At 41.0% G+C, this 14,698-nt stretch overlaps 1 protein-coding gene and 1 long non-coding RNA gene across 2 annotated transcripts in view; one reads left to right on the top strand and one right to left on the bottom strand.

Annotated features, from left to right (window-relative positions):
- Positions 1–7,934, bottom strand: part of KMO (kynurenine 3-monooxygenase) — a 46,372-nt gene extending 38,438 nt beyond the window's left edge. Inside the window, 1 exon segment of the mRNA XM_059412499.1 lies at positions 7,699–7,934. Coding sequence (XP_059268482.1) covers positions 7,699–7,752 — 54 coding nt within the window. The 5' untranslated portion in view covers positions 7,753–7,934.
- Positions 1,570–11,297, top strand: LOC132025373 (uncharacterized). Its single transcript, XR_009406552.1, has 4 exons — positions 1,570–1,980; positions 3,341–3,424; positions 4,373–4,548; positions 10,728–11,297. It is a non-coding gene; the product is annotated as an uncharacterized LOC132025373 (long non-coding RNA).
- The last annotated feature ends 3,401 nt before the right edge of the window (positions 11,298–14,698 follow it).

Here is a 14,698-nt window from a genome sequence, read left to right as displayed (position 1 = left end):
CCACGCTCCATAGACTGGGTGTCTCCGGAAACAAAAATCAGAGGATGCATTTTCTGTCTTATAGCCCTTTATTTGCTCCACAGAAATCTTCGGGGAAAAGTACCAAATTTTCAATATGACCGAAAAGATCCTTATATGTGACCCCAACTTCTCTTTTTCATTCAGTTCATTTTTTTGCCATTCCCTATCTGTAATAGGCATACCAAAACCACTGCTTATTTCCTGAATATACCATGCATTTTTACACTTTAGATGCCTTTGAATACAATATTCCCTTTGCCTGAACAATCCTTTCCTGCCTTCTCCATCTGGAAAAGCTTTTGTCTTCTTTTAAGATTCATATTTTCAGGCACCTGGGTGGCTCAGTGGGTTAAAGCCTCTGCCCTTGGCTCAGGTATGATCTCAGGGTCCTGGGATCAAGCCTGGCATTGGGCTCTCTGCTTGGCGGGGAGCCTGCTTCCTCCTCTCTCTCTCTATCCACCTCTCTGCCTACTTGTGATCTCTCTCTGTCAAATAAATAAATAAAATCTTTAAAAGAAAAAAAGACTCTTATTCTCAGTACAATTCTTCTTGATACCTCTCTTCCTCCAAAAGACTTATTTGCCTTTTCTTCTGTAATGCCACAAATGTCTGCGTGAATATATGTGTTCTGATATCTCCCACAAAGAACAGAATTATTTACATTCCCGTCTGACTTTCCCACAGGCTATAAGTGCCCTGAGAGTAATAATATTTCTAGGGCTTATATTTTAGCACTCTTTCTATTTCTAGTCCAAACCATAATACCTGATACTTAGTAAGAACCCAGCATTTTTTAATAAAAATAGAAAATTAGATAAACATGAAGGAAAAAATTAGTGTTCCACAATCTTACAGTGTTAAAATTTTCTATGGATATAAATTATTGGATATTTATTATATATCCATATATGGATATATATTATATATATAAAGTATTATATATAAATATATAATACTTCTTTTAAAAATGGTACCATGTTGTATATTTTATTTTGTGATTTTGTTTTAAAAAATAAATAGGATACTGTGAATATATTTCCATTGCAGAAAATATTTTAAATCAGAATTTGAAACAATCGCTTTACAGTTCATTGTCTGCAATGCCCTTATATTTGGACATTGAAGTTATTTTATTTTGGGATGCCTGGGTGGCTCAGTTGGTTGAGCGGCTGCCTTCGGCTCAGGTCATGATCCCAGCGTCCTGGGATCGAGTCCCGCATCAGGCTCCTTGCTTGGCAGGGAGCCTGCTTCTCCCTCTGCCTCTGCCTGCCACTCTGTCTGCCTGTGCTTGCTCTCGCTTCTCTCTCTATGACAAATAAATAAATAAAATCTTTTAAAAAAAAAGGAAGTTTATTTTATTTTAATTTAATTATATTTAATATGTAATTTTTGGGATTGCAGTAATGGAATGGTGCCCCAGCAGCGGCGGGGCCGCAGCACCAGGCGGAAATGAAGAGAAGAGCAGAACGAGCGCGGACAGAGGGCAGAGGAGGCAGGCAAACAAACAAGCTGGGAGGGGACGCTGCCAGCCTCGAGGGCCGGAGGAGTGGGTCGGATCTCTGGGTTTGTTTTTGAAACAGCTGCAAAGCAGGTGGGAGAAACCGAGGGTGCGCGGGACGAGTTATTTTTACGGTTTTGCTGTGAGTTTTGAACAGCCTCCAAACCGGGTGTTTCTGAGAGACCATGTTAAAGATTCTTCATTGCATTTTGTTTTATTTTTAAGGACAGTTTTTTGTCTCAAGCCAATACCTCCCTGAGGCCAGCTTCAAGACATGGGTAGCTGGCCTCTTTGAGTGGACAGATTCATGAGCAGGTGCACGCGTGGGTCATGGACAGACTGACTGACCATATCTGGGGCCAAGGAAAGAAAAACGGGCAGTTAAGCTTTGAGCTGCCTCAAGTTCCTGGTTTCATCTCAGGTGCAGCTCACAAGGCAGTAAATGAAGCAGGCCCTGCAGGGTAAGTTCTCTGTATCACACAGGTAACAGCCGAATTTACAAGACACCTTAACGATCTGTCTGGGTAGCAACAAAATCTGAAGGCATTAGCCAAACCTCCCGAAGAAGCAGAGATATGGCTGAATAAGAAGGGAGACAGCTAGGATAAATGCCTTTGATGAGTCGGATCGGAGCACAAGGGAAGCTACACAAGAGACTGAGAGGAGAACCAGAGCACGGGATCAAGACTCGTCCTTAGCTTGGAGCGAATTCCGGATGACCTCCACAGTCACAGAGAAACCCACTCCCCTTCTGTTGGCAGAAGGTCCTAGATACTAGTGCAGAAGGAAGCGAGCGTTTCTCACATACAGGGCTCAGTGTCTGGGGAGTGGGAATCAAGAGTGGAGAGAACAGAGTTTAATTTACTTTCATATCAATAAAATAATAATAAAGGCTCATAGTAATTATGTCCTTTACATGGTTTATCTCATTAACCTTTGCAGAAGACCGAAATAGAGGCCTTGCCCCAAGCTATAAAACATTCGATGGTCTCTGTGTGTCTAGATATTGACTTTGGCAAAAGGGAAAATTCTGGGTGATATTTGATTTCTGTTTTTATAACGGCTAGATTGAGAACAAAGCTAAAGATGAGTGGATAAGGAAGTGTGAAAAGGAAGCAGTCGAATTTCAGAGTTAAAAGACATAGCCATCTGGTGTTCTGAGTGATTTTCTGGGCTTCCGGCTGATGCCTTACCCTCACTGTCAGAAACTGCTTTGTCCCATTCAGGTGAGTAGAGAGTGAGCGGTAAGGTGGAGAGATCCCAGGAACCCAGGACAAAACACAGTCTAGAGCCAGCCCAGCATCAAGACCACTCTGACCCTATAAACCCACGAGGGACTCCAGCAAATATGCCTGTGACACGCTCTCCCAGAGTCAAGGTGAAGTTGCTTCAAAGGCAATTTCATGAACAGAGGTCACTAACCTGACTCGAATCCTAGGAGATGGGCACGATTATGGAAACCAAGTCATAAGGATCATAAATGTGTCTCCTCATTCTGATGGTTTGAAAGACTTCACCCTCTCAATACTTTTCCCAGGAGAATTTTGTTGGTCAAACACAGGGATGACGGATCACTAAACAATGTGTAGTGGGGCCGCTTGTGGGCAGAGGAGACAGAAGAAAGACTTCAAGGCTACCCTGTGATACCTCTTTGAACGTGTGCTTGGATGGCAGGCTACAGCTGAGCCTGGAATCCTCAGTAGCTCTTCCAGCTAAAGCTCTTGGCTTTCCCCCAAAAATGAGGCTCGAGGAGCTGTAGCTATTGCTGAAAGTGTGGCTTTCAGCATTTTCACCATGGCTCTGCTTGTTTCTACCCTACAGGTAAACACTGCAAACAGTCACCAGAAGCAGCATTTCTGAAAACCACGGACCTGAGTATGAACATAGCTTCAGGATACCAGACAGGTTAGTTAGACTTTCTTTTGACTTCACTGGTTTGCCACTTTGTAAAAACAGGAAGAGATCACTAACACAGAGTAAGGCCACTAATGGGCTGTTTTCCTCTTCCTGCCTCCGCCGCCAGAGGCTACAGAATCAGAAAGCTACCCCCATAGACTTTCTTCCAGCCTGAAAGGGAGCGGTTGTTTTTCAAATCCATTTTCAAGATCATCCTTCAAGGACGACATTCCTTAGGGCACCATCCTGGTGGAAAACATTGTCTTTCTTTTAATTGCCCACAACTTGTAAGCACACGATTCCCCATTTCTGAAAGCAAACTCACACACACAAAATATTTTGTGTGTTTGACGGTATAAGGCCCTGAGATGACCTTTATAAAAGGGAAGGGAGTGGGACCCAAAGATAAAACAATCTCAAGATTTAGAAAATGAAATACATTTTATGGGCAAATAAACCATGTATATGAATAACTTTTATAGGATGCAGCATGTGATAAAGGCAAACAACTTTGTCGACATTTCCAGGAGAGAAGAGGTCTTCACAGGCTGAAATGATCCTTTAGTAATGACATTGGCTGGGGACTTGGGGAGCAGTGTTGCACACAAGGAGGAAAATGTCTAAGTTGATACAGTGATCTTCCTCAATATTCAGATTAAAGTTTAAAAAAAAAAAAAAAGCAACAACTTTCACCAGCTTAAGATCATGGTTTAGTTTCTGTCACCTTTCATTTCTCAGTAAGAGTTGCTTCCTTGATCTGTTGATTTCTGACCTCCTTGACTTGACAGGTCTTTAAAGAAAAGAAATTAATTGGTCTATCATGGGGTCAGATGATCTCTTATAGTGAGGCAAGGACAAATTCTTAGGGTGATTTTTCAGTGGGCAAGGCTACTACTGAAAAAAAAATAATGTGAATTCACTGTACCCTTTGGGCTTTTTTTTTTTTTTTTTTTTGAGATTTTCTTATTTATTTGAAAGAGAATGAGAATGAGTAGGAAGGACAGAGGGAGAGAGAATCTCAAGCAGACTCCACACTGAATGGGAAGCCTGACATCGGGTTTGATCTCGTGACCCTGAAATTGCGACCTGAGCTGAAATCAAGAGTTGGACACTTAGCTGACTGCACAACACAGGTACCTTCCTTTGGACTTCAAAGGAAAAGTTCTCAACTCTGTTGCATTTTTCTCTTTAGGGGCTGGGGAGAGTCTTTAATGCGTTAGACAGTTTAAGACACTAGGATATGGCCCATTGGCAGGAAGAGATTGGGAAAGGTGAACAGAAAGATACAAGAAAGAAGTTGAGTGAGAAAATTAGTTTGTCCTCTGTGTTTTAATTTAACCTTCTTGAATTGCTTTATTTAATACTTTGTTTCATTAGATGCTCAGTATTCAAGGTTTTGTCTATTGCGACATTTCCTTCATCGTCCGATCCTTAAGAGAGTTTTCCATCCCTCTCGTTCATCCGTCTATCAAATACTAACTAAATAATAACAGTAAGTCACATTGGACATGGTTCCAGCCACTGGGGTGCATTTGTAAATATAAGCTTGTGTTCTAGTTGGAGTAGATAGTTAATGGGCTAAAATTCAAAAATAAATAAGGTATGTAATTTCTGGTCCTGATGGATAATATTAAAACAAACAAACATAAAACAGGGAAATGATGAAGCCAAGCAGGTAGACAGGCTCAGTTCTAGTGGGCCTTTCGATAAAGAGTTGGGTTTTATCTCATTTGCAAGGGGAAACCATCACAAAGACTATTGGCAAAGAGTTAACTACTTAACTATTGGCAAAGAGTTCTAGTTACCAGACTTAGGTTTTAGGAGGATGGTTGTGGCTGCTCGGTGGAGAATGGACTGTCCGTGGATAAGAGTAGAAGCTGGGCACCACAAAGGAGGTGGATGAAGGCTGATGATGGTCTGGACGGGTGGTGGCCTTGGCCAGAGTTGACACTGATGTTGGAGGTAGAGCCACAAAAGTTTACAGGTGGAGTAAAAGAGGAAGGGAGGTTTGCACATAAAATGAAAAGGGGACTCAAACACGATTCCTGGGCATGAGCCTCTGCAATGGGGTGGGTGATTCCTTTGCAGAGTAATTTTAGTCAGTTTTTGTTTTGGAGTTTTCTTCGGTTTTGGTTTTGTTTTGTTTCGGGGAGAGAGAGAGAGAGAGAGAGAGAGCATGAGCAGGGACGAGGAGAGGGGGAGTGAGAATCTTAAGTAGGCTCCACGCTCAGTGCAGAGCTCAACTCAAGGCTGGATCTGACAACCCTGACATCATGACTTGAGTCAAAATCAAGAGTCAGGCACTTAACCAACGAGCCACCCAGGTGCTTGGAATTTTAGTTGCTTCTAATACATATCTTCTACGTTCTAGCACAGGTATGTGCCCAGGTAATGAACTGGTTACATGACAAGAATGTAAGTGTTACTCAGCAAGAAATCCACGGGTGACACCCACATTTTTATGGGTCCCCAAATCACCTATGCAATCACGTATTTGTCACCTCCCCTTTGCTAAGAGGCATTCTAAGAGGTGTCCCTGCTGCTCCCATAGTCTGAGTCTTAGACAAACACAACAGGGTCTTAACTAGTCTATCTTGTCTTAAAATTTCCACTCCTTCACCACACACTAGCTCAAGGGATCTTTTAGAAATCACAGCTCACTTTCTGCCTAATGTCCTCCAGTGGTTTTGCATTGTGCTCAGGGTGAAACCCAATCTTCTTGCCCTGCCCTGTAAGACCCGAGGGGACCTGACTCAGCTCACCTTCCTCAGGGGCCCCTCTTCTCTAGCCTCACTCTCTCTGCCTTTCTGTCTGCTCCTTGAACACCTCAGGGGTTCTCTTCTAGATATCTCCTCTCTCTGGAATGCTTTCTGTAGCCCCTCACAAGGTTGCATTCTTCTATTCGGGTCTCTGGTCATATACGCCCCTCAGAGAGGCTGTCCCTGACCAGACTAAACAGATACCCACAGAGACTTCCTGCAGTCCTCCCCTATTTGCATTTCTTTACAATGTCTGTCTCTCACTGAAATGATTTATTTGTTTTCTTCTCCACTCGTTCACTTCCCAGGAATGTTCACCACTGTATTCCTGGTAACTAAAACAGTGTTGGCAAATAGTAGGCACGCAGTGACATTTTGGTGAATACATAAATCTCACTTCCTGCAAAATTTTTATGGGAAAGACTTGGACTGAGACCCAAAGAAATGACAACATGTGTCACATGCATTGACCCACATGACGTGTGACAGCATTCCTTAGCAAACTGAGATCTAGAACCAGAAATGTTAGAGGAGCTGTCATAGTGCTTTGGGTGAGAAGCTCCTAAGAAAGGCAGAACGAAAGACAAGAATCAGCATAGACTTGATAAATAAATGTGTGGTATGAACTACACCAATTTCTATGCAGCCTTGAACAGTGTCTGACACATACAAGGCTCTTAAGAAATTTTTGTTGAAAAAAAGAAGAAGAAGAAGAATTTTTTGTTGAGTAAATGAATAAATGAATACCTACGAGCTAAAAGCCTATAAATGGGTACAGCAAAGGCGAAAACAAAATGGTTAAGCTTTTACCAATAGTGATTTTTTTAATTCCAAAATAAGAGAGTTCTGTTGAGGGGAGAAAAACACGATCTACTTGGGGCAGCACCACATGAAACAGACCAGCTTTGGTAAGATAACAATGGCAGCAGATAAGAGACCCCTGCCACATCTTCTAGGTGTGAGGTAAGGCTCTGCAGTTTCGTCTCTTGTGCCCAGTGACAGGGGAGCCCCTCACTCCACCACCTAACATTCTCCGTGGGATCACCCAAATAAGTCAGGACATCAAGCAGGTGCTATTCCCCAGGACCCAAATAAATAACTAGCCAACATCCTACATAACAATTTTGAATTTGCTTTTATTCTTATTATTAGTATAAATTGAGTTATTCACCAAAGGAGGCAAACGCTTGGATTAAAATGACTACTCACACTAATTTCTGTTTTAAAAACATAGCCAACATGGAGATGCATCCAATTCAATTTGCTCTGATTTTCTGTTTTTAAGAAATGCTACACCAAAATGAGCAGGGAAAACAGACACCTTTGTATTTAATGGAAATAAAAATACCTTTTGCAGAAAAGATCAAATCACCACTAATACCATATTTAAAATAGGTGTGTTTAAGTATCAGAGAAGTTTCACAAGAAGATGGACAGTCAGTGCAAGCGACTTACAATAATTATTAAGACTAATAATAATATAATTACCACTAACAGGGATAATGTATCCAAATAGAGTCTTACCAAGCCACCACCAATGACAGCTATTTTTTTCCTTGGAATGTCAGATGAATCCATAACTGCCAAAGTATTTTTGTGATTGTTGTAGCTCCTGTCACAAAGGAGACTGTGTCTCCTGGCGGCTGGCTCCCCGCCTTTATATTGCCCAGAGCCCTGTCCTGTGAGCCAGCTCTGTGTTTGAGCAGGGCTAATTTCCCCTTGAACTTAGAAGACAGCATTTAACTCCTTAGCGGCTCGAAGCACAATCAGCTCAAGCTGAAGCAAAAAGAATTCACTGCAATAAACAAATTTTGAAAAATCCAGCCACGTGAAGACAGCCACTCGCTGTCTTGCATGTAAGACGGGGAATTTTTTTTAAAGCCTGGTCTTCCGGCTTTTCTTCTTCTGTTTTCTGCTGCATGGATACTTACTTTCTTTTTCATTCACGATTAACCATGAATGAAACTTCCCCCATCTGAAGTCCTAAAGCATCTTACAATTCTCTGGGAGAGTGAGGTCGTTTTGGTGTCACAACTGCTGTATGATTTATTCCAGTTATTAAAACCAGTCAGGAAGCACACCTAGAGCGTCCTCATGGATTGTCTCTAACAGACCGCCAGGAAGATTTTTTTTTTTTCGTATTAATTGTCTCCCGAGAAAGATTTTGAATTTGTCACTAACCATACTTCCTTTTTTTGGCATCAGATGCTAGAAACTTTAGAATCTAATGTGTGCATTGACTCCAGGGGAGATGTTTAATGCCGTTCTTTAATAAAAAAAAAAAAATCTCATCTCTAAAAAAAAAAAAAAAGTAAAACAAAAACAAACAAACAAAACAGGGGCACCTGGGGGCTCAGTGGGTTAAGCCTCTGCCTTCTACTCAGGTCATGATCTCAGGGTCTTGGGATCGAGCCCTGCATCCCCTCTCTCTGCCTGCCTTTCTGCCTGCTTGTGATCTGTCTCTCTCTGTCAAATAAATAAATAAAATCTTTAAAAAAAACAACAACAAAAAAAAAACTCATCCCTGAATTCCTATGATCTCTCCACTTTGTCTTCTTTCATCCCATTTTACATGCATATTATCTACTTTGGGTGCATATTTGTGAATTGAGGGTTCTTGTGTGTTTTTTTGTTGTTGTTTGATTTTTTTTTTTTTTTTTTCCTGGAACATGATGTGTAAAATAAAGTAAGGACTTCCTCACCTCCTGATGAGAGCAGGGAGCCTGCAGGTGAGGAACTAGTTAAAAAGACATTAAACAGCGGCCCCTCGTGGACAAGGATGGTTAGTGTTGTTAGAAAAGTACTTTGCCCTTCAGCTTTTTTATTTACTTATTTTGAAAAGGTAATACATTCACATGATATGAAATTCAAAAGACACAACAAAAGGGTCTTAGAGTAAATAAGTCTTCTGACCCTGTCCCTGGGCCTCCTGTTTCTCCTGCCCAGAGACAGTGTTTCGGTGTCTGGGTCACGCTGTCTGTCCCTCTAAAGCCTCGTCTCTTCCACTCCTGTCCATAAATACTAGTAAATTCTGTACACTTTTATACTTTCCTATACACTATTTTTTCACAACGTATAGCTGGAGAATTCTTCCATAGAAATATATACAGTGCTCTTTTTTTTTTAAATCAAGGGCCATAATGCAAAAAAATTAAAGTACACAAAACAGTATACAGTAGGTACAATAACTTACTGTAAAGTACCCATCACTTAGGTCCAGGAAAAGAACCCTGTGGGAACCCTGGAGATCTATATGAGGCCTTTTCCTACCACCCCTCCTTCACAGAGGCAATTGCCATCCTGACTTCATCACTTTCTTGCTATTATTTATAATTTCACTGACATATATGCATCCCTAAAATAGTTTCATTTTACCTCTTGAAAAACTTTACTAAACTCGTGCTTTTTTTTCTTGGCGACTTGCTTCTTTTTCTCAGAATCATGCTTAAGCTCCTTCCAAACCTTTTTTTTTTTTTTTTTTTTTTTAAGATTTTATATATTTATTTGTCAGAGAGAAAGAGAGAGAGCACACAAGCAGGCAGAGAGGCAGGCAGAGGCGGAGAGAGAAGTAAGCTCCCTGCGGAGCAAGGAGCCTGATGCGGGACTCTGGGATCCTGGGATCATGACCTGAGCCGAAGGCAGCAGCTTAACCCACTGAGCCACCCAGGGGCCCCTCCACCCAAGCTTCTGCATGTAGTTCTAGTTCATCTTTATCATCGCTTGTTATTTATCCATTCTATTGTGGATGAACACTTAGGTATTTCCAATATTTTAATATTATGAATAATCCCGCTGCCCTGATTAATTTTGTATATACACTGCAGTGCACACATGTATGAGTATGTCCAGAAACAGAGACTTGTTGTGCACATTTTTAATCTTTCTAAATAAACCAGAGTTATATTCTGAAGTGTGGTACTCACTTTTACTTGACACATACAATTGTTAGGTTTGAATGTCCGGTGAGTTCATGCTCTTGCTCACGATCAATTTAATTTGTACTCATTATGGATCAAGTTGAGTACTTTTTCATCTGTTGTTCACAATTTGCTTTTCTTCTTTTGCATATGCTTCTTTTCTTATCAGTGGATCTTTTTTTTTTTAAACTGAAATAGGATTTGAGTTTTATTTTTTATATACGTTGCAAATAATTACTTTCCTTCTTATACTCTGATGCATTTTTCCTTTTTGCTTTCTTAGTGGCCTTCCTTGGTGATAAGATACTCTTAATTTTGGCATAGGCAAATTTGTTACTCTGTCTTTTTGGCTTTTCCTTTATGTCAGGTTTTATAAATGTTTTCCATAGGTCGAATTTCTTTTTCTTTTCCAAATGAATACAAACTTTCCCCCAGTACTATTTAGTGAAAGACTTTCCTTCTGCCACTGTTGGGTTTGTCCAGTGTTCATGTGTGCGTGGACCTGGTTCTAGGTTTCTTTTCTAGTTTATTCTGTCTATTCCACACGTGCCCTTATGGAGCCGGTGGTACAGCCAAATTACTGTAACTGTAAAATAAGCTTTTAAATTTTTATTTATTTATTTATTTGGGAGGAAGAAAGAGCAGGAGGAGGAAGAAGCAAGGTGGCACAAGATGGAGCAAAAGACCTAAGTATCGTCTGGTCCCAGGAGTTCAGCTAGATACTTATCAAACCATCCTGAACACCTACAAGCTCAACAGGAGATGGAAGAGAAGAATAGCAGCAACTTTACAAACACAAAAACCACCACTTTCTGGAAGGTAGGACATGCCAAGAAGTGAATGCAAGGTGATATACAGGAAGCTAAACCGTGGGGGGGAGGGGGCTGGATCCCGGCAAGCGGTAGAGCAACAGGGCACAAAATCGGACCTTGTACAAGTCTGCTCCACAGAGGGACGTCAGTCCAGAGGCTAAGCAGGGGGTGGAGCCCTCACGGGGACAGTGTGGTCTCAGGACCCTTGGGGTCACAGAAAGACTGGGGGTGTCTGAGTGCAGCCCAGCTCACAGGTATCAGAGCGGGGAAGCTGGGGGCAAAGACAGAGCCAAGAAGAGGGCTCGCAGCTTGGGGTTACCTTAAACCATGATCTGACGCCCAGTCGGGGCACTGCTCTTTGAGCAGGGACCCCACAAGTGGCAGATCCGGGGAGACTCACCTTCTCTAGGAGGAGTAGTGCAGGAGCGCGGCAGGAATCTGCTGGGTTTGGAGACTCCAAACAGGGCTTGGTGCCAGAGATAGAAACAGCCCGTCACAGGCCGGGGGAGCTCGGAGCGTGCTGAGACCAGGGAGATGGGAGGGACTGACGGCTTTTCTGCAAGGTGCACTGAGGAGTGCGGCCCTGAGCGCTCCGCAATCTGGGCCTAAGACTGGGCGGCCGCCATCTTCATTCCCGTCCTCCAACGCGGTATGGAAAGCGCTCAGGGAAGAAAAGCTCCGAGTGCGAACTGAGCAGATTACATAGCCCGGCCCCTGGCGAGGGCGGTGCGGTTCAGCCTCCGGCAAAGACATTTGAGAATCACAGCGACAGGCCCCTCCTGCAGAAGATCAGCAAGAACGTCCAGCCAAGACCAAGTTCACCCACCAATTCAGAGCTACAGGAACGCAGCACATAGAATGCATGGCTTTTTCCCCATGATTCTTTAGTCTCTCAAAGTTAAATTTTTAAAATTTTTGTTATTGGGTGCCTGGGTGGCTCAGTGGGTTAAGCCGCTGCCTTCGGCTCAGGTCATGATCTCAGGGTCCTGGGATCGAGTCCCGCATCGGGCTCTCTGCTCAGCAGGGAGCCTGCTTCCCTCTCTCTCTGCCTGCCTCTCTGTCTACTGTGATCTCTCTCTGTCAAATAAATAATAAAAATAAAATCTTTAAAAAAAATTTTTTTGTTATTACTTCCTTTTCTATTTTTAAAATTTTCCTCTTTCTTATTTTAACTTATTTAACTATTTTATCTTCTAAATCCTTTTTTAAAAATCCTCTTAAATTTTTATGTTTATGGTCATATTCTATCCCTTCATTGTATTTAACCTTATTATTTGTATACATATAAGTTTTTATTTCTTTAAAATTTTGGGATACACTTTCTTCTAACAGACCAAATACAAGCTATATCTAGGATATGGCTTTGTTCTACTCTCCATCCTAATCGCATTCTCTTTTTTTTTTTTTCTTTTTTCAATGAACTTTTATCTTATCAATTCCTTTTTAAAATCTTTTTTAATTTTCATCTTTACAGTCATATTCCAACCCTCCATCATTGTTTACCCTTATTTTTGTATATATATGTTTTTCTTTCTTTAAAATTTTGGGAGGCAGTCTCTTCTAACAGACCAAAATACACCCAAAACCAAATGTGTGGCTCTGGTCTATTCATCAGCTTAATCATATATTATTTTTCTCCTTTCTTCTCTCCCCAGTTTCGGATCTCTTCTGTTTTGGTGAGTGTACATTTTGGGTGGGGGAGGGGGACATTGCTAGCCTTTTAGTATTTTGTTCTTTCATTCATCTGTTCTTCTCTGGATGAAATGACAAGGCAGAAAAACTCACCTCAAAAAAAAGACAAGAGCTAGTACCAATGGCTAGGGACCTAATTGATATGACATTATTAAGATGTCAGAACTAGAGTTTAAAATGACAATTAAAAAGATGCTAGCTGGTCTTGAAGAAAACCCATATTAGATAGTAGAGAATCCCTTCCTGGAGAAATAAAAGAACTAAAATCTAACCAAGTTGAAATCAAAAAAGCTATTAAGGAGATGTAATAAAAAATGGAGGCTCTAACTGTTAGGATATATGAGGCAGAAGAGAGAATTAGTGATATAAAAGACCTAAGGATGGAGAAAAAAGAAGCTGAGAAAAAGAGAAGTAAACCACCACTGGACCACGAGGAGAGATTTCAAGAGATAAGTGATATCATAAGACAAAGCAATATTAGAATAATTGGGATCCTAAAAGAAAAATAAAGAGAGAAGGAGGCAGAAGGTATATCAGAACAAATTATAGCAGAGAACTTCCCCAATTTGGAGAAGGGAACAAATATCAAAATCTAGGGGAAAAGAGAATCCATCCTCAAAATCCATAAAAATATGTCAAGACCACATCATCTGATAGTAAGACTTACAAGTCTCAATGACAAAGAGAAAACCCTAAAAGCACCTCTGGACAAGAAGTCTATAACCTACAATGGTAGAAATATTAGATTGGCAGCAGACCTATCCACAGAGACCTGGCAGGCCAGAAAGGATTGGCATGATGTATTTGGAGCACTAAATGAGAAAAATCGGCAGCAAAGAATACTATATTCATCTAGGTTGTCATTGAAAATAGAAGGAGAGATAAAAAGCTTCCAGGACAAACAAAAACAAAAAGAATTTGCAAACACCAAGCCAGCCCTACAGAAAATATCAAAAGTGGTCCTCTAAGTGAAGAGAAAGCCTAAAAGTAACAGGCCAGAAAGGAACAGAGACAATATACAGTAAAAGTCACCTTACAGGCAATACAATGGCACTAAATTCATCTTTCAATAGTTACCCTGAATGTAAATGGGCTACATGCCCCAATCAAAAGACACAGGGTATCAGAATGGATAAAAAATACAAGACCCATTGTTCTACTGTCTGTAAGAAACTCATTTTACACCCAAAGACACCTCCAGATTTAAAGTGAGGGGGTGGAAAACAATTTATATTGCTAATGGACATCAAAAGAAACTTGAGGTTGCAATCCTTATATGAAACAAATTAGACTTTAAGCCAAAGACTATAATAAGAGATAAGGCAGAACACTATATCATACTTAAAGGGTCTGTCCAACAAGAAGCTCTAACAATTTTAAATATCTATGCCTATAGGAAATAGCCAATTATATAAACCAATTAAAACAAAATCAAAGGGCGCCTGGGTGGCTCAGCGGGTTAAGCCGCTGCCTTCGGCTCAGGTCATGATCCCAGGGTCCTGGGATCAAGTCCCACATCGGGCTCTCTGCTTGGCGGGGAGCCTGCTTCCCTCTCTCTCTGCCTGCCTCTCCATCTACTTGTGATTTCTCTCTGTCAAATAAATAAATAAAATCTTTAAAAAAATAAATAAATAAAATGAAACAAAATCAAAGAAACATATTGGTAACAATACAATAATAGTAGAGGACTTTAACAGCCCCTCCCCCCCCCACTGAAATGGACAGAGCATCTAAGCAAAAGATCAACAAGGAAATAAAGGCTTTACATAACACACTGGACCACATGAACATTACAGAAATATTCAAAACATGCCATCCCAAAGCAACAAACTATAATACATTCTTCTCTAGAACACATGGAACATTCTCCAGAATAGATCACATCCTGGGTCCCAAATCAGGTCTCAACCAGTACCAAAAAACTGAGTTCATTCCCTGAATATTTGCAGACCACAATGCTTTGAAACTAGAACTCAATCACAAGAAGGAAGTTGGAAAGAAATCAAATATATGGAAACTAAAGAGCAACCTACTAATGAATGAATGGGTCAACCAGGAAATTGAAAAGGAATTTTTAAAAATTCATGGAAACAAATGAAAATG

The sequence above is a fragment of the Mustela nigripes genome, chromosome 10 (genome assembly GCF_022355385.1).
Source record: "Mustela nigripes isolate SB6536 chromosome 10, MUSNIG.SB6536, whole genome shotgun sequence".
NCBI lineage: Eukaryota > Metazoa > Chordata > Mammalia > Carnivora > Mustelidae > Mustela > Mustela nigripes.
The sequence above is the reverse complement of the archived record's forward strand: the minus strand, read 5'-3'. Positions and strand labels throughout refer to the sequence as shown.